The following is a 27,175-nucleotide window of genomic DNA, read 5'->3' on the forward strand; positions in this document are numbered from 1 at the left end:
AGAATAAGACTAAAAGCCACAATGCATTCCAAAAAAATTTTCCCTTTCACAGGCAGTGGAAAGGCCAACCGTGGACTTTCAGGTCCTTCCGGATAGGAGATCAGGGTACCCTCCCTCTACTCCCATAAAAATAAAAAATTTAAAAAACCTCTGAACGGGAGGGAAAACAGGGCAGCGCATAGAGGAAAATCCAATCTAGTTGCGGTGAATTAAATTCAACTTAACAAATATTTCCTGAAAACTCTACTGCGTGTAAGACACTGGGAATGAAAGGCGGTCGCTCTGCCTCAAAGACCTCTAAATTATATGGGAGGAACGAGGAGAATGAGGCTCATGGAAGTACACCCAAGATCGAATAGAAGTGCTCTAAGAAAGGTTCCACTCAGGGACATGAGTTCAAAGGCAAAAAGATTTCGAGACTCAGAAAGGCTTCATGGGAGAAGTAGCGCTCGAGATAATCACTGAAGAAAAGACAGAGATAAGGCGTTGAGGGGTAGGAGAGTAAGTGAGCATTCGAACAACCAAGTGAGGACAAACCCCGGTTTCCTTGCAACCGCCGCCTCCTCTCGCGCTCAGCAGGCGTCCAGCGTGCCTTCTCTCGCGGGGCAGAGGCCTACCCCTCTCCTCCCCGGTTCTCCCCCACCATTTCTCACCTCAGTGGCTTCCAAGTTCCCCCTCGGTCAACCCTGTCTGAGGACAGAAGACAATGCCGACAGGAGAAAGCCCTAAAGTTGCCGGGCGTGCTGTCAACTCACCAGCTTTGGAGGCGCCGGCCAGGCCTCATCCCCATGGTAACGCCACCAAGCGCGGGTTCGAATGCCCGCGCCGGCGCCCGCGCGCCGGCAGCTCCGCCTTATCCACCAATGGGCGCCGGAGGAACTCGTTGACGTTAGGGTCCTTCTTCTCGAGAAGACCAATCAGAGATCGGAGAAAGCAGAGGGCGTAACTCTCAGGCTGCGTCTTTCAACCAATCATAGCGCCTCAGTGAAGATCTCGCGACGTTCTAGGTGAAAGTACGGCATCTTTGAGGCGGGTGGAGGGGCCTTCCGCCCTATCCTGTTGGTCGCTCTAAGCACAACCGAACCTTCCGGATTGGTCGTTGTACTCCCCCTTTCTGTTCAAGGGCTGAACCCTGCCGCCGTGGGCTTTGGGTGAGTAGTGTTAGACAGGGACCTCTGGGTGCAGTTCTCCACGGAAGAACTGAGCAATCTGTAGCTGAATGATCTACCGTCGCTACACCCAAGGGTGGACGCACCAGGCTGTCAGTGAGGCGTGGGCAGGCCCGGCCCCGGCCGCTCGCAGGACCTCAGTTTTCCTCTCTGCTCAGGGAGAGAGGAGGGTTCTATGGCTCTGAGGCTTGCTGGCCCCCGTGCTGGTGGTGATGGGGTGGGACATCGGAATTCCAGAGTTCCGGGTTTAGGGACCGGCGGCAGGAGTGCCCTTGGCCTCAGTTTCACTTTGTTGTTACCCTTTATACCCTGTCTGCTTTTCAGAAGAGATTTGGTGTGTTCTAATGGCTTCATCTATTGTATGGATGATATCTTGGTAATTAGAGCAGTAGTAAAAAAAAGAAAATCACTTGAGAGTCCCACCACCTAAAATAGAACTTCATTTGCCTATGTTCTGGCCTGGTTGGGGCCCGTATTTGTTATTGTATCTCAGAAAAAAAGAAATAGAAAATAAACAATGCAATCAAATAGCCAAATGTAAAACGCTAATACAGAGTCGAGGTTAAGAGCAATGACGTTGGTTGGGAGTCAGGCAGACCTGCTTTCCTTTTTCCTCTTCTGAAAAATCGCGGTAAAGACTCAGAGGGCTGTTGTGAAGATTAAATGAAATAATGAAAGTAAAGCACTTGGCACAATGCCTGGCAAGTAACTCCTCAAAAAAAGGTACCTTCGTAATAGAAACAAATATACTAGCTAACAAGGCCTGTAGACTTACTGCGAGTACCCAGTTTAGCTCAAAACTTGTCAGAGTAACAATTACGGGAGCCATTTTTCAAAAGAGTGAAATTTCTTCCTAGTACTTATATTGAAAGGAATTTATCTTGTGGTACTTTATGCGTAAGGAATATAATGGTGTGGTGAGCGGTGTGTTCACCAGCATTTTGCTGGAAATATGAAAAGCAATTTCTTGATTCACCTATCAATAGAAGCTAAGAGCATGTCATTAAAACATAACACAGAAGTTTCCTGATGACCTTTTATGATAAACAGGGGTGAAAGTGACTCATATATTCAGTACTTCTGGTATGTCAGATGCCACATATATGCTCTTTATTTTAAACTCTACAACAATCATGTAGAGGTTATCCTCATTTTACAGATGAGGAAAATGAGGCTTAGAGAAGTATTTTGCTTAAAATAATACAACTGTTAAATTAGGGAGCTGGGTCTTTCTCACTGCAAAGCTAGCCATGCTTTTCCGTGTTGGTTGTCTGAAGGAGGATGAAATGCTTTGAATACCAGATGCACAGGCAGATTTACCCAAGTGGAGGGAGGTGGCTTGCAGAAGTACCTAGAGTGGGAGCAAAATCTTTCTCCAGTAGGAAATTTTCACCTTGGGAAATGAAGAGATTGAATGAGATGATCACTGGGCACAATTTCATCTGTTCATTTACCTTGTGGGTAGTCAATAGCACTTCAAATTCATCTTCCCCCAAACAAATCATTAGCTTACTTTCTACTCCCTACTCCACCAATTTCTCTAGTCACCCAAACCAAACAACTCCCTCTCTCTCTCCCTCCCTCTCTCTCACCCCTCTTCTTTGGACAATGAAGAATTAAGTACTGTTGGTTTTCTTTTTGAGATATCTTTCAAATTCATCCCTTCCTCTCCTTTCTCGGGGTCTCTGCCTTAACTTTATACCATTGTACCTTTTATACCATTTATACCTTTAACTCTATACCATTTGTCATCTGGACTGTTGTTGGCAACAAGCTTGTAATTGGTTGGTCTTCGTGCCTCCAATTTTCTAATCCATTCTCCACCTTCCTTGCTGCTAGAATATCTTTGTAAAATGGCAGTCTGACCATATCACCAGCCCTGCGTAAAACCAGTCAAAGGCTCCTTGTTGCCTACAGAACATAAACTAAACTGTTTATCAGTGGAATGACATTTTGTGCTTGAGGGTCTTTGCCTACATTCCTCCCTTTGCCTAGAATGCCCCTTGCCTCCACCTTTATTCTGCCTGGTGAATTCCTAGCCATCCTTCAGAATGCTTATGGGGTGCCCCTTTGACCTAAAGATGATAACTCCCTCTTCTTTGCTTCCTTTCCATCTTACACATACCCCTATGGTGCACAAAATAGACTGGCAACTTGTCTAAGTACCTTCCACTTTCATGGCTGTGAACCCTTAGAAAGCTGGGGCTTTATAATATTAAGCTTCATATCCACTCTTCAATCCTGTCACACTGCTTGTCGAGTGGGACACACTCAACAGATGTTAGATGAGTAAGTAAATCCCTTCAGACTCTAATATTAGAATTCCCCATGTTTGCTTTCTAGAATTGTACAGCAGATGGCACTAATAGGCCACTTAACAGATCCTCTTTACTAGGAATGATTTTTGTTCCAACCTTGTCTGACTTTGGCCTCATCCTAGAAGCTAATATTCATGCCATTACAGGTGAAATCTCCTGTTTCTGCCCTCAGCCAAATAGCAGAGATAGCAAGATGACTCAGCAGGTTGGTTTCTATGAGAAAAGAGAGTGGCAGATGTCCAGGCAAAGGTGCAATTGAGGGAACGTTTTCTTTGTCTTAATTTATTCACAGTAGTTAGGAGCTTTTTCCTTTTCTTTCTTTTTTCTTTTTCTTTTGTTGTTGTTGTTACAAGAAAGAGCTTTATTTGCAGATGGGCACCTCATTTCTGTTCAGTCCTTTGAAAGGGAAGAGAGGAGTTGGAGAATCAGAAAAGACCATTATGATGGGGGAAGAGAGGGAAGACTGCGCAGTCAGAGTTGCTTGTAGGCAGGCAGAGTTGGCCTTCCTCCTCATAATGGAGTGGCCTGGGCAGCTTTCCTGGATACCAGCACCCTAAGTTAGTTGCTTGTGTGCTTGTCCAAGGCTGGCATTAAAGATATTCCCAACACTTGGTTCTTGGGAACCCCCAGGCTACCTGGTATGGTCTTGAACATATCATTTTAGGTTCCTGCTTCCCAGAGAAAAAGCAGAGGAGGCATAGAAACCCTTATCAGATAGGCAAAGTTTCGGGGCCTCAGGCTACACTTTCCCTCTTCAGGGTCATCTCTGGGCACCAGGACCTTCATCTACACACCCACCCCAACTAAAACCTGTCTTGCGGAAAGGATTCCAGCCAGCTACCTTAAAAATCTTCCATGCGAATATAGATAAAAGCCTGGGAATTTCGGACCTGGAAATAATTTAATAAATTATTTGCGTGTCCTCTCTCAGGACCATTTGTGCCCTAAGCTCTGCTCTTTCACATTAAGCAGAGCTGTGGAAGGGGGGGAAATATACACTTTGGATTTAGCCTTACTTGGATTCCAATCTTGCCTTTTACAGACCAGCTATGCTCTTGGGCAAGTATTTTAGCCTTTTGAATCTTAGTTTCCTCATCCAAAACTGGAGACAATCCTGCTTATGATGAAGATTTGTCTTGAGCATTAGAAATACACACGTAAAGAACCTTGCACAGAGTAGCTGGCACAGTACGATGCTTAATAACATGGTGGCATGAAACAGTTTCTGCTCAAGGGATTTTAGATTATAAGGAACACGTTGAGAGGATTTGGGGAGCTCTTTCTGTATCTAAAGGTATGTCTGTGAGGGCTTTTGGGGGCTAAGCTATGCTTGCAATGGCACTCTGATTAATTTGATGAAAACGTTGGAACACAACACATCAGTACATGCATTTATCTGTGAATTATTTTTTGGCATCTAGGTTCTGAACCTCCTAAGCTGCAAGGGAAATGTATATATAGAGAAAGGCAAAAACACTTTTCCTTAGCTTCTGGAACCTTCTGATGACATTGAGGAGTTTTTTGTTCAGGTTTTTTTTAACCACCTAAGGCACTTTGCCACTTTTCTGAAGTGTGAATTGCCTGCTGTCAGCTTGGAGTTCTCATCTCTGCAATCGTGGCTGCAAGCACATTAGCATATTGGATGCTGTGTTCTTTAACCCCCTGAGGTTTGAATCCACCTGGAGGTGTGTGTGTGTCTGTGTGTGTCTGTGTGTTTCTGTGTTTCTGTATAAGCTGGCTACTTTCAAACCCCAGGACAGTTTCACTCCATGGTCCCCAGAAAAACAGAAAACAATAGCTCCATTGACTTTTATGTAAATGGCACTCTTCAGGAAAACACTGGGCTATTTCCCAAAATCCCAGAACATACCCTGAGCATTTGTTTGAGTGGGATGTGGGGAGAGTGTTCTGTTGAGTCAATGAACATCTGTTGAAAGCTGCTGTGCTGGGTCCCAAGGAGACAGTGCGTAGTCTGGCTCTTCCCTGCCAAAGGTACAGGCTGAGACTTACCAGACTAGATATTGTGCTTGTGGTGGCTTTCTACTATGTCCACTTGGCTGAGCTGGAACTGTGTTTCCCAGGATTCCCTTCCTGTATGGTTCCAAGTTAGGGTCGACCTCAAGAAAAGTGTATGCGAGATTTGGAAAGCCCAAGTAAAAGCAGCTAGCACCCTGCGAAGGACAGAGCAGGATGCCAAGCATGTGGCAGTGGGTACCTTTGGATGCTGATCTGCTGGTTCACCTTATTGGTGCCAGAGAAAGCACCCAGGCCTGCAGCTCCCCACCTCCTGCTGAACCTCCTCCTTCAGATACTCTAAGTGCTGGGCCAGATGAACATTCAGCTCTATGGCAGAGGGCTCCAGCTCCTCAACGTTACCCACGTGAATGAACTTGGAGATGGCGAAAGGAAGTCACAGGTTTCAGTTTGTCCTTAGGACTTCTACTTGTCCTCATAGGGTCTGGTTTGTCTTCACAAATTCCAGTTTTCCTTGTTCTCCTCCACTTCGCATCCAGCTTTCCTTCCTAACTGCTGGCCTTGCTGACCTATAGAGACTTCAGGCTCAACACCAGAGGCAGAGGTCACAGAGTTTCATGGATTTCTCCATCAACTTGTGTAATTGCACAAGATCTAATCCCTACACTAAATCTTTCATTTTCTCATAGTGTTCTACTTCTCTGATCAAACCCTACAGGAGTTTATTCGAGCCATGTTAAAGGCCCAGCTGATGGAATGATTAGAAGCCAGAGGGCTTCACAGGAGAGGTGACACTGAGCTGCTTCTGAAAGCATGAGTAGGAACTAATGTGTATGGGGAAGGAGAGAAATTCTAGAGAACAGCTGGCTCAAGCCAAGCAATTGAAAAGGGTTGAAAGGAGTTTTGCCTTTCTAGAACAACTGTCCTCTCCATGGGTCCATAGGATAGGTAAAAAGTGGACATCTGATCCTAGCTTTTGATACTAGCTCTTCTGGTTCCATTGAGACAAACCATTGGTTGGTCTGGTTCTTAGATATGGTTATCCCTACACATTGGTATCTACTGAGATACATTTTTGCTAGGTGTGTCCTTGTCACCACCCTAAGCTTCTCCCCCCCCCCGGGAAAATATTGGCCTGCTCCCCTTTTTCCAGTGGCTCCACATGGCTACCCCAGGCCTGTGTTTCTTCGCCCCCCATCCAGGTACTGTTCCCCACGATGTATGGGTGACGGCAGTGGTGTAGAGCAATGCTCTGAGGCTTCCTGTCCAAGGCAGGGCACTGCCCTCTAGTCTGAGATCCCTAAGCTTATCTAGGGATTCCGCGTTCATTCCATGAGACTCTACCCAAAGCAGGAACAAGGTGCCCTTCACCTGGAACTTGCTAATATTTTATGAGCATCTTTATAGGAGGGCGGGGGATCACTTACCTGTTTTTGCCTGAAGTGGAACCAATAATTTGAAATCTCTGTTCATCAGTTCTGTGGTGACAGGGTACTTCTTTCTGGTTTCCAGAAGCGGGAGAGTTCTTGGCATAAATAGGGAGACCAGGGGAATAGAATATGTTTTAAAAAGTCTGCTACTGGGGTGTCTGGGTGGCTCAGTCAGTTAAGCATCCGCCTTCCGCTCAGGTTGTGATCTTGGGATCCTGGGATCTAGCCCCATGTGCAGCTCCCAGCTCAATGGGGAGTCTGCCTCTCCCTCTGCCCCTCCCCACTCATCCGCTCTCTCGCTCTCGCTCTCAAATAAATAAGTAAAATCTTAAAAAAAAAAAAAAAAAAAAGCCTGCTACCAGTTTACATGTGAATTTTTAAACAAACAGGATCACGTTACACATTTTATTCCGAACCAAACTTTTTTCAGTTGTCTGAAAGTATATCAGAAAATCTTTTTAAAAGCAGCACACTTGGCTCTACCTTATTTTTTTAAAGATTTTATTTATTTATTTGAGAGAGAGAGAGAGAGCAGAGCAGGAGGGAGGGGCAGAGGGAGAAGCAGGCTCCCCGTTGCACAGGGATCCCGGACGTAGGGCTCTATCCCAGGACCCTGGGCTCATGACCTGAGCAGAAGGCAGACGCTTAACCGACTGAGCCACCCAGGCGCCCCGCTACCTTATTTTTTAAAATGGCTTCATAATATCCCATCATAGAGAAATACCGTGCTTTATTTAACCATTCCTATGTTGATGGATATTTGTTTCTGCCTTTTGTTCTTTTTGATATTTGCAAACAAGGTTGTGATGAACATCCTGTGTGTATGTCTTAAACATGTATTTCTGTATGTCAGAGTGCCTAGAAATGGAATTGCTAGATGTAAGGGAATGTGTATTTTATGTTTTGATAATTATTACCAAATTGCCCCCCCAAGGGAGTATGATAACTTTCTCTCCTACCAACAGTATACAAGAATACAGACCATTTCAAAAACCCCACTTGAGGGGCACCTGACTCACCCAGTCAGTAGAGCATGTAACTCTTGATCTCAGGTTTCTAAGTTCAAGCCCCACATTGGGTGTAGAGATTACTTAAAAATAAAATCTTTTTTTTTTTTAATTGAGATTATGTCCACTCCTTAAAAATCCGTTATAGGTTTAGAAGCGTTTGGAAAGGGGCACCTGGGTGCCTCAGTCGGTTAAGCGTCTGCCTTTGGCTTAGGTCATGATTCCAGGGTCCTGGGACCAAGCCCTACATTGGGCTCCCTGCTCAGTGGGGGCTTGCTTCTCCCTCACCCTCTGCCTGCTGCTCTGCCTACTTGTTCTCTCTCCCTCTCTCTATCTCTCTGTCAAATAAATAAATAAATAAAATCTTTAATTAAAAAAAAAGAAACATTTGGAAAGATCACAGTGTTGGGTGCATTTGGTTTTTTGGTAAACCATCTGTTGGCAGTCCTGAGGAATGAGTTTTAGTTTGGGTCTGATTTTTGTGCCTTTGCCTTTGACAGATGCAGGCTCATATTTTTTTTTTAACATTTTATTTATTTATTGGAGAGAGAGAGAGAGCATGCAACTGGGGGTAGGGCCAGAGAGAGAGGGAGAAGCAGACTCCTTGCTGAGCAGGGATCCCAATGCGGGGCTCCATCCCAAGACCTGGGACCATGACCTGAGCCAAAGGCAGACACTCAACTGAGTGACCCACCCAGGCACCCTCAGGCTTATCTTGATTGAGTCACAGCAAGGGGGCCATGGAGACCATCACTTCCAGCTCCAGCCATCCTGTCTGCATCAGCTCTGCTCTCTGTGTACCAGCGCCTTCTTTGGCCCTGGAATCTTGCAGTTGAGACCCTACTGACTTGGGTCTTTTTCTGCCTGGGCCACTGTCCTAGGCTTTTGCTGCATTTGAGACACCTGATTTTCTTTCAGTTCTGCCATCCCACCTCAGGGCCTTTGCCTATGCTGTCCCCTCCACCTGGAACACACTTTCTCCCTCCTTCCCATTGCCAGCTTAACTTTTACTCACTCTTACTTCTCTTCTCAAATATCCCTTCTTCCAGGAAGCCTTCCCTGATCCCTCAGACAAGGTCAGGTTACCTATCACACATTTTTCCTTTGTAGCACATACCCTATTGGCAGTTATTTTTTAATTTGCTTAATTATTTGATTAAAATGTGCCTCTTCCAGGGCACCTGCATGGCGCAGTTAGTTAAGTGTCCAACTCTGGTTTCGGCTTAGGTCATGATCTCAGGGTTGTGGGATCAAGCCCCAGGACAGGCTCTGAGCTCAGCACAGAATCTGCTTGAGATTCTTTCCCCTCTTCCTCCCCCGCCCCCAGCTCATGTGCACACGTGCTCTGTCTCTCTCTCTCTCAAATAAATAAATAAATATTTTTTTTTAAATCTGCCTCTCCCATTAGAATATAAACGCATGAGAGCAAAAATCTAGCACAGTACTTATTACATAGTCAGTTCTCAATAAATATTTGTTGACTGAACCAATGACACATTTTCTTTAGTGAGGCCTTACATAAGAACTCTTCCATATTTTTTTGTTACCTTGAGGACATGTCCCCCTTCAGATGATGAATTGTTTTTTCACCGCTGCAGATATTCCTACTCTTCTCCCTTTCTGTCTTTTGTTGTTGTTGACATTCTTTTCTGAAATGGAAAGAAAAGTAACTGAGGGGCACCTTGGTGGCTCAGTTGGTTAAGTGTCTGCCTTCAGCTCAGGTCATGATCTCAGGGTCTTGGCATCTAGCCCTGCTTTGGGCTCCCTGCTCACAGGGAGCTTGCTTCTCCCTCTCCTCCCTGCTCATTCTTTCTCTTGCTATCTCTCTCTCAAATAAATAAAAAAATTTTTTAAAGATTTTATTTATTTATTTATTTGACAGAGACAGCCAGCGAGAGAGGGAACACGAGCAGGGGGAGTGGGAGAGGAAGAAGCAGGCTCCCAGCGGAGGAGCCTGATGTGGGGCTCAATCCCAGAATGCTGGGATCACTCCCTGAGCCGAAGGCAGACGCTTAACGACTGAGCCACCCAGGCACCCCATCAAATAAATAAAATATTTTTTAAAAGAAAAGTAAAGTAACTGAAATGGAAAAGACTACAAAATTTTAGTCTTTACTGAATTGCTGACTATAAAATTAATACATGTTTTCTGTGAACTTCCAGACAATACAGAAATATAGGGACTAGAAAATGAAAGGCTCACCATAATCTCGTCCTCCAGAAAACACTCTTAATGATGTGTGTCCTTCCGGACACTGTCCTATGCATATTGAAACCTATCGAGTGCTATTACATGTCAGGCACTGTTTGAAAGCACTTTACAGAAAGTTAAGTCATGTGATCCTCACAGCAACCCTTTAAGGTAGAACTGTTATTATCCTTATAGCAGAGGAAACTGAGGCTTAGGAGCTAATCACACAGTGAATAAGTGGCAAAGTCAGAACTTGAACCCAGGCTGCAGAGTCACACTCTTGACCACTATGCTAGTGTGCTTCTCCTTGGGTAGGAAAGAGACTTTCTACTGTGTGTACCTTTTTGTACTTTGAATTTTGGACCATGTGAATGTATAACATTCTACAACATAAATAAAAGACTAGAAATACCAATAACAAAAATGTTTTTAGTACACCGAGCTACCTTTCCTAAGTGACCCCTCAGGCCATCAGAAACCACATCATTGGAATCTCTGCCCCACAGACTCAGGCTGGAGGCTGAGGGAAATGGGACCATGGGTTTGTTGATGGTGTTCCTCATCTCTCCCATTCCCAGCATCTCTCTAGGTTCAGTGGGTTTGCTTCCGAGGACCTCCAGTCTCTTAACACACGCACACCAGCTCTGTGTCTTAGTAGGGAGACCTGGAGGAGTTGGGGTAGAGCCGCAAGGACAGGGTAGGGGCCAGGGTCCTACCGTCACTCACAAATCAGTCTCTGATTCCTGGTTTTCCCCCACCAGTCCTTGCTATGCTGCCTTTTTCTGTAGTTGATGAGGTCACTGTTAGCTGATCTGTGCTGCTCCCCAGCACCAGCTGCTGCCCCCAGGGTGGATCCTCCTGTGATAACTTGCCAATGTCTCCCATCTTCTTCGTTAAGTCCTCAGATAGACCATGGCCCTGAGAGCATGTGGCTTGATCATCTTCCGAAGACGCCTCATTCCCACAGTGGACAAACCTGCAATTGAATTTCTGCTGCTACAGGCATCATACGGCATCCATCACTGGACTCCTCCCAAAGGTGCAAGGCAGAAGGGCTGGCTCTCAAGAAAGTGCCAAGCACTGCTTGGAAAGCTACCCTACCAGGCCCCCCATAAAGCTTACATCCCAGTGACTATGCAGCAGGAGGGGGTGGGGTGGGCAGGAGCCCTTGATTCTTTCTGACATACATGGTCTCCATGCCAGGCTAGAGCTGGAAGTAGAACTCTGTGATTGAATCCCAGGGCAGAAGCAGCGTGTGTGTGTGTGTGTGTGTGTGTGTGTGTGTGATTCACTGGAGTGCCAGCCTCTGTGGTAAATGGCTGGATAGGAGAAAAGGCGCTGGGCTGGGAACTGGGGACCTTGGGGTCAAGTCATTACTGGGTTACAGGTCACGGGCCCTGAGTGAGCAGCCCCCAGACAGAAGGGAGCAGGGACTTTAAAGGGGAGTGCCGTGGGAGAGGGGTGAACAAGGACCCAGGGTTGAAGGAAAATAAGGGAAGGGGAACAGGAAATAAACTTAGCACATTTGCGTTTCACTAAGGAAAAATAAGGTGAGAGAAAGGGACAGAAGTGACACAAATACTATGAATAGGAATATTCACACTTGTCTCCTGATCGCCAAAGTCATATTGCATAGTGCCTCTCACTGAAAGATTTCAAAGGACCTCTCCAGATTTTGTCCTGCTTGGGCCTGGGGAGAGGTTATCCTGTTAACATTGATGGGTAGAATGGAGCGTAGATGCTGTTGGGAAGGGCACGTTCAGAGCTCCCCACACTTCTGAGGGAAGATCGGGCATCAGGATCAGCGTTACCTCTCTCGCCACCTGTGCCCCTCTCACCCCGCACCCTCCCCCCATGCAGTACCTACCTGGCTTTGTGTACACGGCTATGTGAGGTGCTGTACAGAGAAAATTCCCCAGAAGCCATGAGCTAGGTTGGGTTTTTAAGTCCTGACTCCTGGTCGCTTTCTGTGGGAGCTTTGCAGCAACCACTCTGACTCAGGGCACTGCTGGGAGAACCCCTGGGAAGGAAGAGAGCTAGGATGTAGTCCTGTCTCTGAACCAAGGGAACAGCTAACAATTGCTGCTCCCCGGGAGCTCCTGAACCAGGAGGCCCCCAGCAACTCGCTGGAGCCATGTGTTGACAGAGGCTGCCAGACCCCTCCCTGTCCTTCTTGGCCCCTCCAGGCAGGCTGAGAATTTGCAGGGAGGGCCTAGAGGCAAAACTGAGGGCTGCTCCCAGTCTGCAGAACTTCAAGCTCTCCTACAACAGTTTCTTGGCAGCTGTCTGCTTGGGTTTGGGCCTTGCCAACAAATTTTCTTAGAACTGGCTCTCAGCTTGTCCTTAGTCTAAGTTCCCATCAGGAATTTCCCTATGAAACTGGAATCTGGCCTTGCTCAGTTAGAAAGATGAAAACAATTTGGAAAAGCCTTGATAGCTACTTGGAAACAGCTGCTGGTGCCGCAGCGCAGGGCTTGGAGCCTGTCTGTTGGCCCTGGGACTTCAGGGACCAACTAAGACAGTGTTAAGTCCTCACTGTACCTTGTAGGCAAAGTGCTCCCTCTTCAGCCAGCTTCCGTCTGCCAAGAAGGGACTGCCCCTTCTTCAGAAAATCGACTTAAGGTCTCCAAGGGAAAGGTCTCCCTGAGAACATGGGATGAGGAGAGCTCCAAAGGATAAGAAAGAAGAGGTCTGAGGGAGGCCATCTCTCTCACCACTGAAGAGCCGTCTTCTAGACCAGACTTGCCAAACACGTGGTCTGCTGCTTAACCCTCTCCAGAGAATATGGGGTGGGGAGGAGGAATTGCCCAGACACTACCGCTCTGCACCCCATTCCTAGGCATGTTAGGATACTGCCAATCACTAGGCCCCCTTTAGCCTAGTAACATCTAGAAAAGTCACCAAAGACACCATCTTTAAATCATCAGACCTGAAAATTCCACCTTTGCTGAAGATTCTCTCTTGCTCCTTTCCTCTTTTTTCCTAACCAGGCCATGTGGACCCAGGAGAAAATGACTTGGAAACGGCCTTGCGGGAGACTCAGGAGGAAGCAGGCATAACAGCAGGCCAGCTGACCATCATTGAGGGCTTCAGAAGGGAGCTCAATTATGTGGCCAGGGGGACGCCTAAAACAGTCATCTACTGGCTGGCCGAGGTGAAGGACTACAATGTGGAGATCCGCCTCTCCCAAGAGCACCAAGCCTACCGCTGGCTGGGGCTGGACGAGGCCTGCCAGTTGGCTCAGTTCAAGGAGATGAAGGCAGTGCTCCAAGAGGGACACCAGTTTCTCTGCTCCAGCATCCTGAGCTGACCAGAGCAGAGTCATTTACCTCAGAGGGTCCCTAAGGGCCTTCTGAGATAACACTGTCAGCTCTGGGGAAGGTTGTGTGGGTCTTCGGCCCATCGTAGCAAAGAGCAGATCAGTTGGTAAAATCAGCTGAGAACTCTCAGAGGGGAGCAAACAAAAGTCTCAGCTGGGTGAAAAGGAAGGCAGACGCAGAGCTTAAAAGAAGAAAAAAGTCCAGGCACAGTAAGTGCGTCCTTGTATTTCATAAATAAACTTCGGCAGCTTATCTGTCCATCTAACCTGTTGTCTTTCTTTCTGGGATTCTTACCCCTGGTTGGGAGAAAGCTAAAGTGAAATGGAGCTCTGACCTTAGCCAGAGGGAATCTTGCGTCCACGCACTATGCCCCAGAGAAGCAAAGGGAGGAGTCGGAGAGGAGAGAGCAGACACTGCCGGCGTGGCTCTCCTGCCTCTGGAACTCCAAGCACTCTGACCCCAGCCCACCAGTGTACCTGAGACTTTGTGACCTGTAGTCAGGATAGACAAGCGAGTGGGGCCAGAGCGCAGGAATTGGGTGTGTTCTACTCACTGATGCATCCTCTCCCCAGCCCCGGGCACATATGCTGTAGGTGCTCAGTAGATCCTAAAATAGAGACCCAAGGAATTTGCGACATATCCCAGGTCACAAGAGGGAGATGAGGGACAGACAACTCTGGATCACCAGGTCCATGACACATGGACCCCCGTGTCTCAGCCCAGTCCTGCCTCCCAGAGTCACCATGGGTCTGGTCACCATGACTGAGGGCACTGGCAAGAGGTATACCCAAGCCTGGGGGACTTTGCTAGGCTACCCAGCAGCCCCATCACTCCACCTGTGCGCTCCTCGCCTACAGCTGCCTTCTCTACCCTGAGCAAGCTCTCATCATCGACGTTTCTCTCTTCCTACCCACTCCCTTTCTCTCCAATTCAACTGTAAGACCCAGAGGTGCAAGAGTTGGGTCTCAGCCGTGTTTTCCCTTGCTACTAGGGCTCAAGGAATGCAGGGCAGGTGTTAGATCCTCCAGTCCTTCCAGGAGCTGTTAGCAGATGGATTCATGTGGATTTTATTAGAGCGTTGTTGCCCAGTTAAGTGCAGAAGGTTGGATGCGAAGGGGTATTGGCAAAGGTCAACTTGGATTACCAAGGTCGAGAACAGCCACCCCTGAAGGAAGGAGAGAGAAGTCACCCAAGTCTTCAGCAGGCTTCCAGATGTTTTCAGTCACTGGTTCTCCGTGCAGACAGGGCAAAAATACTAGCAAACAGGATCTTGGACCACTGCCAAAGACCTGAATGGTTTTGTTCCTCACCCCTCTGAGCAGTGCTCTCTGAAGGAGGCCTGCTGCAGGAAGTTTTTGGAGCTTAATGTTCTCTTTTCCAGGCCAGCAGGGACCACATCCCACTGATTTAATAAATGCTCGCTGGGCAGTGGTGCCAAACCACAGACTAGCTGCCTCCTGACAAGGGCTGGCCAGCCCCGTGCTCTCAGCATGGGAGGCTGTTGAAGCGCAAGATGCTAAAACCTTATACGTCAGAATCGGAAGGGACCTGGGAAATGACCTAATTTTGCTGCTCATTTTTATAGCTGGGAAAATTGAGGCTTAAGGAGGTAGATGGCGGGGTGCCTGGGTGGCTCCGTTGGTTAAGCATCTGCCTTCGGCTCAGGTCACGATCCCAGGGTCCTGGGATCGAGCCCTACATCAGGCTCCCTGCCCAGCAGGAAGCCTGCTTCACCCTTTCCCTCTGCCGTTCGCCCCTCCCGCTCACTGTGCTCTCTGGCTCTATCTGTCAAATAAATAAATAAAATCTTTAAAAAATTTTAAAAAGGCAGATGGCCCTGGCAGTTGCCTATATGTGGGGTGCTTTGAGGATGAAGTGCCCAAGGGAAGACTCTGCTTTAGAACACCAGGTATGGCTTGGGAGTCATTCCTCTGCGCCTTACAGAGTTTTCCATTAAAACGCAGGTTCTTTGGTGAGGGGACCCTCATAAATTGTATTCATCTACTCTCTGCAGGAAGAATTCATAGCAGGGTGGGAGCAGGGCATGCTACGGGAGGTGGGTGAGCTGGGAAAGTGGAACTGGGATGGATGTGGCAGGTGAGTAGGCTTTGTCTTCACCGCTTCGCTTCTGGCCAGCTCATCCAGAGATGTGGGACTGAGACCGCAATTTCCCCTTCAATCTGAGGCCCTCCAAGCTCCAGTGCACGTCCTGGAAGCCTTCCCTAATAAACACCTGTCATATAAATACTATCCTGTTTCCCCACCTACACCTGAAGAGGGGTCCTCTTGGAACACCACCTGTTTTCCCCAGGACCACCTCCACCACCCCAGGGTGAAGAAGCATTTAACAGACTTATCCCCACCGGGGTAGGCTCTGGACAACTAAAATGCCCTCTTGACTCCCAGACACAATACCTTACACCCCCACAGTACGCACTTCTTTGCTGCATTGAAGACCCGACGGAATGAAGCTATAATGGTAGTTTTGATGGTAAAATTTCAATTGAAATATTTGTGCAAGTATGAGACCCCAAGCAAGTGGCGCCCCCATGTTTGGGGAGCAGAGGCTTACATCTGCATTGGTCCAGACTGTGGCCCAATCTGTCCCTTCTTTTCTAGAGGAGGGCTGTGCCAGCCCCGCTACTGCCCCCTTGAGGCTGTGCTGTAGGTGCCCAGTGAGATCGGCTCTGTGCCTTTCTCCACCCCAATGCCCTGCCCTTCCCTTCCCTTCCCTTCCCCTCCCAATCCACCTCCTGCTCAGGGTCAGGTAATAGGAAGTTCTCAACTGGACTCCCTGAGGAGGGAAAAGGGGGCTAGGGAGGGAAAACCAGCATAAGGATACAGAGTACAATCTCTTCCTGTTCTTCAGACTGGGGACTCCCAGGGACAGGACCCCCTCTTCTGTCTTTTCCCATTCCTCGCCCGACCCCAACGCCAGCCAAACTCAGGGCTTGCCACTTAAGGTCATGAATTCTCCCCTCCCCTCATGGATGAAGGAGTCAAAAGGTACAAATTTCCAATTATAAAATTACTAAGTCATGGGGATGTAATGTACAGTATGGTGACTATTGTTAATAAAACTATTGCATATTTGAAAGTAGCTGGAGAGTAGATCTGAAATGTTCTCACTGCAAGAAAAATATTTTTTTGGTTAACTATGTATGGTGACGGATGTTAACTGTGCTTACTATGGTGATCACTTTGCAATACAATATCCAATCATTACACTGTATACCTGAAATTAATATAATGTTATATCAATTATATCTCAATATAAACAAAAGAGGTCAGCCTCTGTTTTCCTCTATAACCCATGAAAATAGTAAAGTGCGTTAAAAAAAAAAAAGAAAAAGGATTCTCCCTTCCCTTCAAGCTGCTGGAAAGATCCTTGATCATGATGAAGTAAATGACTAGCCTTAAGATAAAAACCAGGTTGTTCCTTGGGAGCTGGGGTGTGTGCCAGAGAAGGGAGGGTGTCAGCAGAAGTCCCACTGAGTCGGACAATGGCAGGAAAGGAAATCACCCAGTTGCCACTGCGGTTTTCTTCAAGGCTGGGTCCAGGCAGGCCTCCCCTTGCAGGGATGGGCTGTGCAGCTGTTCCCAGAACAGAGGGTACTATTTCTTCAAATGCTTTTCAAAATATACTCATAAGTATGTGTGTGTGAGTAAACAGAAACAGAGGTATGAGAAGTATTGATATTAGAGGCCTTGAACATCAGAGCTTGGATATTTTCCTAAGTGATTTGATTGAATTTCAGAAAGATTTCCTTACCTGCTATGTGGATTAGATTGAAGGGTCCAAGAGTTGAAAAAGTTAGGAGGTCACTGCAGTGGTCCAGGCTAGAATTCATAAGGGGATGGAGAGGTCACCATTGACCTTGGACCTGAGGAGGAGAGAAGCAACCAGAAACTTGGTGAGGGGAACCAGCAGAAGACTTGCTCTGGAGCCAGCCAGGGTGAGAGACACTGTACCCAAATCTTGGGGAACAGGGCAAAGACCCTCAGAAAACTCATATCTTGGGCTTAGAGAGCTTGGCTAGGGTTCAGCTGATTCCTATGGTATTAGAAGGGAGACTAAGGCAAGACTCTCAGGGCACACAGGGTCACAGAATGGGGGCATTAGGCCCCAGTCCCAGATTTCCTGCAGTAGCCCCTCTGTCCCTCTCCATTATCCCTGGAGGAGTTCCCCATTCCCACATATCAGTCCCCACCAACTGGCCCAGGGGTACAGGGAAGACAAATGAGAAATTCTGACCATACGGGGGTGCTGGAAGTTCCATGGAGTAGGGACAGTCCCCCCATCCAGATGTGCAGAGAGACATAAAATCGGAATGCACAAGAGGATGGGGCAGGGATGGGGAGCTGGACAAGTCTGGAAGGGGCCAGAATAGGAGAGAGGTAGCTTCGAGCCCAGTTCCCTCACCTCCCCCTGTCTCCCCAAATCCAGCTCTTTCTCATGGTTCCGACCATTCCAGTCCCCCCACCCCCACTTCTTGAACCTCTCTTTTTTGGTATCAATGGGGGGAAGGGGAAAACTTCTTGACCTGGAACCATTGGGCAGCTGCTTCAGGGATACATATTTCAGCTGGCTTCCCCTCCTTGGTGGTAGGCGGGCCAGGCCTGGGCCTTGCTGTTGAAAGGTAGGACAATACTGGGTAAGAGAGTCTAGGCGTCTGGATGCAGGGCGTCAGGTTCCAGCCTAGGCTTGGTTACTAATCTCCTGCCAATACCCTCCTCTCTCAGTGCTTCTGTGTGTTCATCTGTGCCTTTGTGATTAAGGAGAATGGCAGAAGCCTGACTAGAAACCAGATCACAAGCCAAGGGCCAGTTTGCTGGAATTTGGCCAGAGAAGGGCACTCTTCCCTTTGGCCCTATCCTGGCATACAGAGAGTGCACCTCCCCCATCTAGGCTGTGAGCCGCTGCTGCCTGCCCTTCATGCCCTTGTACTCCTCGTCCTCCATGCCAGATTACTTAGGCCTTACAGATTGCTTCATCCCTCCCCATGCCATCTCAGGCAGCACACGCTGCTCCATCTTGGGCTGTCCACTAGAACTTTCTGCAACTATAATCTGCCCTGCCCAATGTTAGCCACTGGTCACACATGGCTTCTGAACACTTGAAATGTGTCTAGTGTGCCTGAAGAACTGTATTTTAAATTTTATTTCATTTTAATTAATTTTAAAATTAAATTTAAGAAGCCACATGCGGGCAATGGCTACCACAATGGACAACACAGGTTCTAGGCAGAACTTCCCTTGGTTTCATGGTTAGTGCCCCTTGTCTAAAATAAGAGTTGATAGGAGTTACCATTCATTGAGCACTAACTCTTTGTCAATGTTTGCACAAGTGCTTTACAGATACATCTCAATGAATCCTAGAAATTCCATTCGAAAGATGAAAAAACTGGGCTGCCTGCGTGGCTCAGTTGGTCAAGCATCCGGCACTTGATTTTGGCTCAGGTCATGATCTTAGGGTCATGAGATGAAGCCTTGCATTGGGATCTGTGCTGGGCATGGAGCCTGCTTAAGATTCTCTCTCTCCCTCTCCCTCTGCCCCTCCCCCCTCAAAAAACAGAAACAAATACAAAACCCCTAAAAATAAAGATGAAGAAACCAAGGCTCATGAGGTTGGTTAAACTGGCTTCAGACTGCACAGAAAGCTGGAGGGCCATTCGAGTGTGGGTCATGCTCTCCAGACACTTAGGGAACCTTCTAGGACCCAGCCTCAGTGTTCTGTCTCTTTAGTCACTCCACAGCCTATGGGTGGGTGCCAGATCCCCAGGAGGTTCACCATTGAGTACCGATTGGTGGTTGCTCTTGACAAAAAGGAGAAGGAAGCTAATTCATTTACTCTCCATCTCCTGGGGACCCAGGAATCCTGGCTCCTGACATCCCATCTTCAAATATCTCTCCTCTTGCCTTTTTCTTGGACCACAGTATCCTCTGGGTCACAAACTTAGAGCTCATCTGGGTGCTATGTACAAAGTTTTGGGAAAAGTTTGTCACAGGTGGGCCCAGAGGAAGCCAGTCGTGCGGGGAGTTAGGACCTAGAGAAATCCTTATTTTTGTGTAAAAAAAACCCCAAGAAACAGTATAATAGTATAATAGCTACCTTTTATTGAGCACCTACTTGTGCCAGGCACTTTACATCCCTCTGTGCTTATAAGTCCCACAACAACCTGGGAGGTAGGCATTATCATCACCATTTTACATATGAGGAAACTGGGGCTCAACAAGGTTAAGTGGCTCGCTTAAAATCACACAGCTAATAGATGAGAGTGGTAGAATCAGCACTCAACATGGACATCCGAGAGTGCCCCAAAACTTTCATTAGGCGTTCTTCACATAGGGGAAATACGGGGCGGGGGGGAGTGGGCAAAAGGATGCATTCTTTAGGGGTTGAGGGAAGCTGAGCCCTGCCCTGTTTCCCACCTCCCCACTTTGGCAAGCCATTTCTTCCTCAGACTCAGCTGCAAAGTCAGAAACAGCTCACTCTGGCTGAGGTTGCTCTTCCTAGAAAGAGAAAATGGCTGAAATGAAAGACCTTACCCTGTATGCGTATTTACAGGTGTTGCTGTGCCCATGGAGTTCATGTGCCAAGGCACACCACCACCAGAATGAGAACAGTGGTCCCTTTTAGGCCACGCGCCTACCATGTATGCAGGGAGTGAACAGCTGAGAAATCTTGAAAGGGCTATTTATTTCCCACTAGATGTCCAGGGACATCAACCAGGAGGGGGCCAGCTCAACAATCAAAACCTCCAGTTTGCTCCCTGCCCCCTCCTTCCAGGCTTATCCAGATTCAGAAGTGTTGTGTTCATTCCACAGATGGAGGGACACACGGTGCCTCTCTCTCTCTCTCTCTCTCTCTCTCACACATACACACAAAGGTTCTTGAGTTAAGGCACCAAGTCTGGCCTGCACGGCCTTGCAAGTCCTTGTCCATTAGGCCGTGGCCTTGGCCCAGGGCTGAGCCCATGTGTTTACATAGATGGGTAAGTGCAGGGTTAGGAGTCTCTTCACAAACGAGGGACAACAATGATGGCTCCGTGCTCTGCCCAGTCTTCCTGTCCTCTGGGATGGGACCTCCTTCCTTCTTGTCTGTTGCCCACACACCTCCATCCCATCACCCTAGCTGGGGTGGGACCGGGTCAGCCATACTTCAGGCCAGTGCTGGGAACTCTGGGCCTGGCTTCCAACATCAAGAATGTGCCCTTCTAAGTGTGGCAGGGGGCTATTTTGGAAGCTTAAAGGGGATCAAGTCTCCACCTCAGAAGGGCAAAGGTGGCCATTCAGGCCAGGATGCAGGGTAAGGTTTCTTTTTGTGCTTTTAAAACACAATCATATGTAACAGAAAGAGAGCTGACCTTTTCTTTCTGAGTTCTCTTCCACCTCAGGAAAGAGGTTTCTGCAGACTGGAGTGAGTGTGGAGGGATAAAGCGGCTTTAGGATTGTGCGTTAGAATGGGAAGCTGCTTCAGCACCCCCTCACCGGGCCCTTACCCGAGCTGGCGGGAGCACATTTACGTGGGCACCCACTTAATGCAGAGGTGGGGACTTCCTGGGGATGCACGGTGTGGTTGTGATGGAGGGTTAAAGGCCTGCATGAAGGCAGAGGTTAGGGCTGTGGGGTTCCTGGGTCCTGGGCTGGGTCAGGATGCCCAGATGAAGTAGGCCACCTCGTCCAGGTCGACGGGGTAATCGGTGAGCAGCACTGGGGTTTTATCAAAAAGCTCTCCCTTGTAGCTGCGCCACTTGCCTGCAGGCAGGTAGACGTCTCGCTCCTGCTTGCCCGGCTCCAGAACTGGCGCCACCAGCAGCGTGTCTCCGATAAGGAACTGCGAGTCGATGCGGTGTGCCGTCTCGTCACCGGGCGCAATCCACCAGAGGGGGCGCACGATGGGGTCGCCTGTGTCAGTGACCTCACCGGCCAGCTCCAGCAACAGCGGCGCTACGAGCGAGGCCCTCAGTGCGGCAAACTTGTGCGCGATGGCCACCACTTCGGCATCGTATTGCCAGGGTGGGACCGAGAACTGCATGGCCGGCATGAAGGCGGCCACCTCCAGCCAGCGCACGTAGAGCTCGCGCTCCGGCACCTCGCCACCGCCCGCTGTGCGCTCAGACACTGCGTTGCCACCCACCATATCGGGCAGGATGAACGGGTAGCCCAGCATGCTGACGGTGAGCACGGCGGGGATGAGCGAGCGCAGCCCCAGATCATAGCCCCACACCGAGTCGCGGTCCACTAGGCGGAAGAAGCAGGAGATGTTCTGTGACTGGTAGCCCACGCGGACCTCCGCCAGAGAGAAGAAGGGCAATGCCATTTCAGTGTAGCGTCGGCTCCATATGCTGGGGTCAGACAGCGGCCTGTAGGTGCTGAAGTCCCGCGGCAAATAGCTGACTTCGCCTGCGTCAAACTTGAAGGAGGCCACAGCGTAGCGTGAGCGTAGCCGCCGCAGGTGCCCCTGGAACCAGTCTCGGGCCTCCGGGCGTGTGAAGTCGAGCACCGCGCCGATGCCATTCCACCAGCGCACGAGCGCGGGCAGCCGGCCGGTGGGTTCGCGCACGAACAGCTCGCGTTCCACTCCCTCACCAAAGCACGATGAGTTGTAGTTGACAAACGGGTGAACCCAGAGCGTGACGCGAAAGCCGGCATCCCGCAGACGGCGGAACATGTCGCTGGCATTGGGGAACTTGGCCTCGTCGAAGTCGAAGTCTCCGTAGGCAGGTGTGTACATGTCGTCTATTTCCAAGTGGCTGCTGTTGAATCGGTGCTGGCGGATCTGCTGGGCGAAACGCTGCACTTTGTCCTGATTCACGGCGCGCCCGTACAGCACCCACGTGGACCAGATGGGGTCCCGGAAGGCCTCAGGTGCGGGCACCCTCGAGGGCTTGTTGAAATAGCGCCGCACCATGTATTTGTGGATGGAAGTGACGTCGGAGCCAACACACACACGGTAGCTGAGCTCTGGCGCGGCAGGGCGGCCGGCGGGGGGCTTGTAGGGCGTGTTGTGGTAGCGCGCCTGAAGCCGCAGCGAGCGCTCCGTGCTGTTCCAGCCCAGGTGGAAGGGCACTGAGTCGTTGACCTTGATGGCAGCCGCACGCGATGACAGCCAGTAGCGCTCAAGGATGCCTCCAAATGCAGCGTCAGAGGAGTAGACATCACTGGTGACGAAGGGCTGTGGCTCCTGCTGGCCATCCAGGCGGATGGGCCAGTGCTGGGTCCTCATCTCAGCACCACCGTACCAGTGTGCCGCTGCATCGCCCAGGAACATGGCGTGTTCCACCTCGCGCCCCGCAGCCGCCTCCTCCCAGCGCACGCGGTAGCACATGACGGTATCCTTGGGCCTCACAGTCTGGATGAAGAAGTGCAATGGGCGCCCATCCGCTGTGCGAGAACAACCGAGGACCGCGCCGTCGCGGCTGCAGGAGTCGAGGTCCAGTGCGCCTGAACGGAAGGCCAGGCGGAAGACCTGCTCGCCCTTCTGGTTGCGGATGGAGAAGCCGCCTCGGTTGAGGTCCAGCAGCTCAGCGCGCAGGCGTTCTGCTTTGCGTAGAGAGGCGCTGTAGTAGCACCAGGCCACCACTGCGGCCAACACCAGCAGCAAGCCCAGTACTGCGGAGCCCAGTAGCGGTTTCAGCTCTTTGGAGGGCTTGGGCTTGGCCGGCGAGAAGTTATCAGGCAAGAAGGTGTACATAGCTGCAGCTACGATGGCCTTGGGACTCTTACGGTCTGCGTGGCTCCCAGGGCGGCGGCGGGAGTAGGCTTGGCTCTTCTCCTGAGGGTTCTGGGGCATCGGCCCCCAGTTAGGGAAGGAGTGGGCAGTGGGACCACCCGACAAAGCACATCTGAACCTGGACTGCCTGATTCTGGAAGGGGAAGAGAGAAGTAGAACTGAGCTTTCTCATTCCATAGTATTTCCCTTTGCTGCAGCAGAAAGAAGAGGTGTATATTTTGGGAAGGTTGTATTACTGGGATGTAAAGTCTGGGACATAAAGGCTTGACCCTTACCAGGACCATCTGTCTGTGTCTAAACCACTCTTTCTCATGAGCTCTGGTTTTTGCCAAAATTAGTCAGGACTCTGAATGGGGAGGAGCAGATGGCATGCATCCCCATTTTCCTGGTGGAGAAACAACCCAGACAGGGTCAGGGAGCTGTTTAGGATCACAGAATTAGCCAGGCTTCTCTGGCTCGTACATGGGATTAGTTCCGGCTGAGGAACAGGAGAGGGGTCTGGAGAATTCCATGGTGGGAGAGGGAAGATGATCCAGCCAGCTCTTTAAGATCTTTAACAGGGCAGTAGGCTGGTTTTTCTGTCCCTGCAGAGGGAGAGGAGAGAGGAAGGTGGAACATCCCAGGTATGGAATTTAATCTTGAGTCAAAAGCCAGATTAAATCTGGAGATTAGAGAAGATACCCAAAGCCAGATGCGGTCATGGGCCTGGTTTGTAGAGAGGCAGGGTTGGGTTTGTACATAAGGGCTGGGGTAAAAAGTCTAGCATGGGGGCCATGGTGACTTCACAGGTCACCCTCTCTTTGCTCTTAAACTCCACCCTGCTCTCAGCAATTGATCACCAAGTCCATTTCCCTGCCAACCTTCCTGCTCTCCTCCTGGCAACACATTTGTTGGCCAGCTACCTCCTGGCTTTGTCTCAACTACGCACCCACTCTCCCCTGCCCCTGCCCTACTTTGGGCACCGTCATTTCTCCTATGTATCATGGCAGTACTTCCCCAATAGGCCTCCCTGCTTCCACCTTCTTTTCTCCCAATGCCTTCTGCTCACAGCAACCATGGTGATCTTTTTAAAGCACTTATGAGAATGTATCTCTTCCTACTTTAGACAGCTTCTCATGACCCCCAGGTTTAAGTTCAGAAGTATAAGCTTTGCAATCAAGGGTCAAGGCATGATGTGGTCTCATCTGCCTTTCTGATTCCATTTCCAGCCAGGCCTATCCTATGACCACCAAGATCATTCTTTCCCTAACCTAAATCCTTCAGCCATCTGCTCTAGGAACTTTCACCTACCCACATTGAGCCAATGTCTCTCCCACACCTATCAGCTCTCCAAGGAGTGGACACCCCCTACTGCACACATAGACTTTCATACACTGTATGTTAAATTTACGACTGCAAAAAAAAACCTTAGACTTGGGGGAGGGGGAGGTGTGTGACTCAATCTGCTCCCCAAGGCCACTGACCATATCTCAGGCCTCAGGGCAGAGTTCAACAAAGAAATAGCACCAGCCTGGTGCACACACAGACATACACACTGCCAGCCAGCCAGCTGCCCATCTGTTCCAGCTGGGAGGAAGGAGAGAGGGAGACTGGCAAACAGTAATTAGCCTCCTCCCAGATGCCAGTGGCTGTCTCTAAGTCCCCAGCTACTTCCAAGGAGATGCCAGAACTGCTCAGGGTCCTCACCTCCCCCACCTCACCCATGAAGAGACTATCAAGAATGACAGGTGCAGACCAGAATTTTGATCCCACATGTCAAGATACAGCTCACTACAATGCCTCTCTCCTCCAGGGAGGTGTCTCAGGGCCTCATTCTTTGTGCTCCCTCCCCCCAAATCCCTGAGCTGGTCAGTTCTAGCTGGTCTGGAACAGCCTCTTACTCCCTGCCTCTCATCCTCTCATCACAACTTAGCTTTCAAAACGCTCCCACCCCACTATGGCTTCCCCTGCCTGTAAGTACAGTTTAGAAAAGCCCTCCTGCAGAATGCACACGGACAGCAGCCTTTAGCTGATGCCCTCAAGCTAAGCAGAACCCAAAGAAGGCCCTAGGTAGCCCAGGCCAGACTTGCGGTACATTTCTATTTATTCATTCAGGACAACCAAGGCCCCATTCTGGGCACTAAGGGAATAAGGGGTAAGGGTCCATATCTGAAGAGGACAGAGAACCCCTCATCCTCAAAACTTTCATATTAAGTCACCCCATCTCATGACCCTGGAGGCATAGAAAGGCCACCAAGATGACCACCAAAAGCCATTTCCAGTAGGTTCTGAGAATCTTAATGTTCTAGGATTCCAAGGTATTTTGGTGAAGGACAGGGGCCCACAGTCCTGGGCACCCACGCCATGCAGGCCGTGTGCTGGTCTCCCAAATGCCACCACAGCATCCAACCGTAACAATTAATACTGAACAAGAGGCATAGCTATAGTGCCTGTTCTACAGATGAAGAAACTTGCACAAACAGAAAAAGGAACTTGTTTGAAGTTACTAGGTGGCAAGTCTGCCTAAATCCAAAATCCCAGCTTAACCCTCCACAGCATAATTTTTAGGAGATGAGAGATAATGGTCTGACTGGCAGTCTGAATGCAGCAGAGGAAAGGAGCTTTGTGGGTTAGACGGTGGGACAGGCTCCCCATCAGGTGGGTGTGTGCATAGTGAAGCCTATCTTCTCAAGGGCTGGTGCTGCTGCTTGCTCCAGAAAGGCTCCTTGGGGGTGGGAAAGGGGCAATTTTAATGGCATCTGGTACCGGGGCTGTGGAGGAGGAACTGTGGTTCCTGTGTTAACAGCGCTAGAGACCCCTGTAATCTGCCGCCTCCGTCATCTGGCTAGCCACAGGCTAATGCTGGCAGGTGGGGTCTGCCCTACACAAACCTTTCCCCACTTGACACTCAACCTCAGTCTTGGCTGCCAGCCCCTAGCCGGATCTGAGGGGGAGGGCCCGGCCCGGCCCCAAGGCGGGGAGGTCATGCCAAGCTGAGTCGTTTGTCGAACATAATTCTAGGGAGGGGGGGAATGTCAAAGGCAACTCGATCTAGCCCATCTCCCTGCCCTCCCCAAGGACGGGATCAGAGGGGATCGAGTGACTGCGCCTACAGCTTGAAATACTCCACCCCCACCCCAGCGCTACAGCTACAATGTCCGAAGGGACAGACTGAGGTCAAAGGACCAGCCGCCCGCTGGGAACCGCGGCTTGAGGAGGGGCCCAGGTGTCCAGGCTCATACACCCTACTCATCAGTAGGAGCGAAAGTTCAAGAAGTGTGTTTCCTCAACAACCCCCCAATGTCCTTCCCCTGGGCTCACTCACGGCAGTGACCCCAGAAGTGGGGGTGAAGGGAGGCTCCCGAAGATTCCCTCCAAGCTAGCCCGAGTTGGGCTGCCACGGCGCGGCGCGGGGCGCTGCCTAGCTGGGAACAGCTGAGGCCCTCCTCGGGACCCGCCCTCTGGCTGCTCGGCCACGCCTTGGTCTTTCGGTCTCACTTCGGGCCTCGGAGTCTAGCCCCGCCCCTGGCGCTCGATCCCTCCTCCCACATTGTCACGCGGACTTGAGGCCCCACCCCTTAGCCCCCACCTTTCTACCACGGCTCTGTGCAGACCTCCGGGCACCCTGGCGGGCCACCAGCAGGGTGTCTCCTGGCTCCGCCCCCTGCCTGCAGGCCCGCCCCCGCTGGGTCGTTGCTTACCGCAAGCTAGCGGGGTTCTGCCCTAGGCCTTCTGGGAAATGTAGTTCTGGAGAAAGGAGCACTTGTGGAGTGTTGGGGTTCTCGCACCTCTAGGCTAAATTTGGGATGTGTATGAGGAGGAGCGAGGGGCAGGGTAAAGTGGCAGGGTTGGCTCTTGGGATTCCTTCCCCTCCAGATTTGGGCAGGTGGAGGCCATTTTGGTATAATGCTCTCACTAGCTCTCACTGTGGAAAAACTTTCCCGCATGGAAAAAGTTCTCTCATATAGAAAAAGGGCAGCGGAGTTCTGGGACGATCATAGAGGCTCAGTGCAGGGTGGATCCAATCAAAGACCCCACGGAAGGAGCCTAG

General features: G+C 49.9%; 2 protein-coding genes across 4 annotated transcripts; one reads left to right on the forward strand and one right to left on the reverse strand.

Annotated features, from left to right (window-relative positions):
* Positions 1 to 993: 993 nt before the first annotated feature.
* On the forward strand, positions 994 to 13,661 carry NUDT2 (nudix hydrolase 2). Its single transcript, XM_008695133.2, has 3 exons — positions 994 to 1,151; positions 10,988 to 11,128; positions 13,080 to 13,661. The coding sequence occupies exons 2-3, from the start codon at positions 11,002 to 11,004 to the stop codon at positions 13,397 to 13,399; spliced, it is 447 nt and encodes a 148-aa protein (XP_008693355.1). The 5' UTR covers positions 994 to 1,151; positions 10,988 to 11,001; the 3' UTR covers positions 13,400 to 13,661.
* MYORG (myogenesis regulating glycosidase (putative)) lies at positions 2,258 to 26,543 on the reverse strand. Of its 3 annotated transcripts, none has more exons than XR_005835210.1 (5): positions 26,450 to 26,543; positions 17,182 to 17,293; positions 9,446 to 9,547; positions 6,889 to 6,986; positions 2,258 to 2,562 (listed from the first exon to the last, which is right to left on the reverse strand). XR_005835210.1 is itself a non-coding variant. In XM_008695131.2 (2 exons), exon 2 carries the CDS (start codon positions 23,203 to 23,205, stop codon positions 21,061 to 21,063), a length of 2,145 nt encoding a protein of 714 aa, XP_008693353.1. In that variant the 5' UTR covers positions 23,206 to 23,278; positions 26,450 to 26,543; the 3' UTR covers positions 19,506 to 21,060. The 3 variants fall into 3 exon arrangements, 1 of the variants encoding a protein (XP_008693353.1); XR_005835209.1 differs by having other exon boundaries at positions 2,258 to 3,883; XM_008695131.2 differs by lacking the exons at positions 2,258 to 2,562; positions 6,889 to 6,986; positions 9,446 to 9,547; positions 17,182 to 17,293 and adding an exon at positions 19,506 to 23,278.
* Positions 26,544 to 27,175: the final 632 nt, after the last annotated feature.

Source organism: Ursus maritimus, unplaced genomic scaffold, assembly GCF_017311325.1.
Source record: "Ursus maritimus isolate PB19 unplaced genomic scaffold, ASM1731132v1 scaffold_17, whole genome shotgun sequence".
In the NCBI taxonomy this organism is placed as follows: domain Eukaryota; kingdom Metazoa; phylum Chordata; class Mammalia; order Carnivora; family Ursidae; genus Ursus; species Ursus maritimus.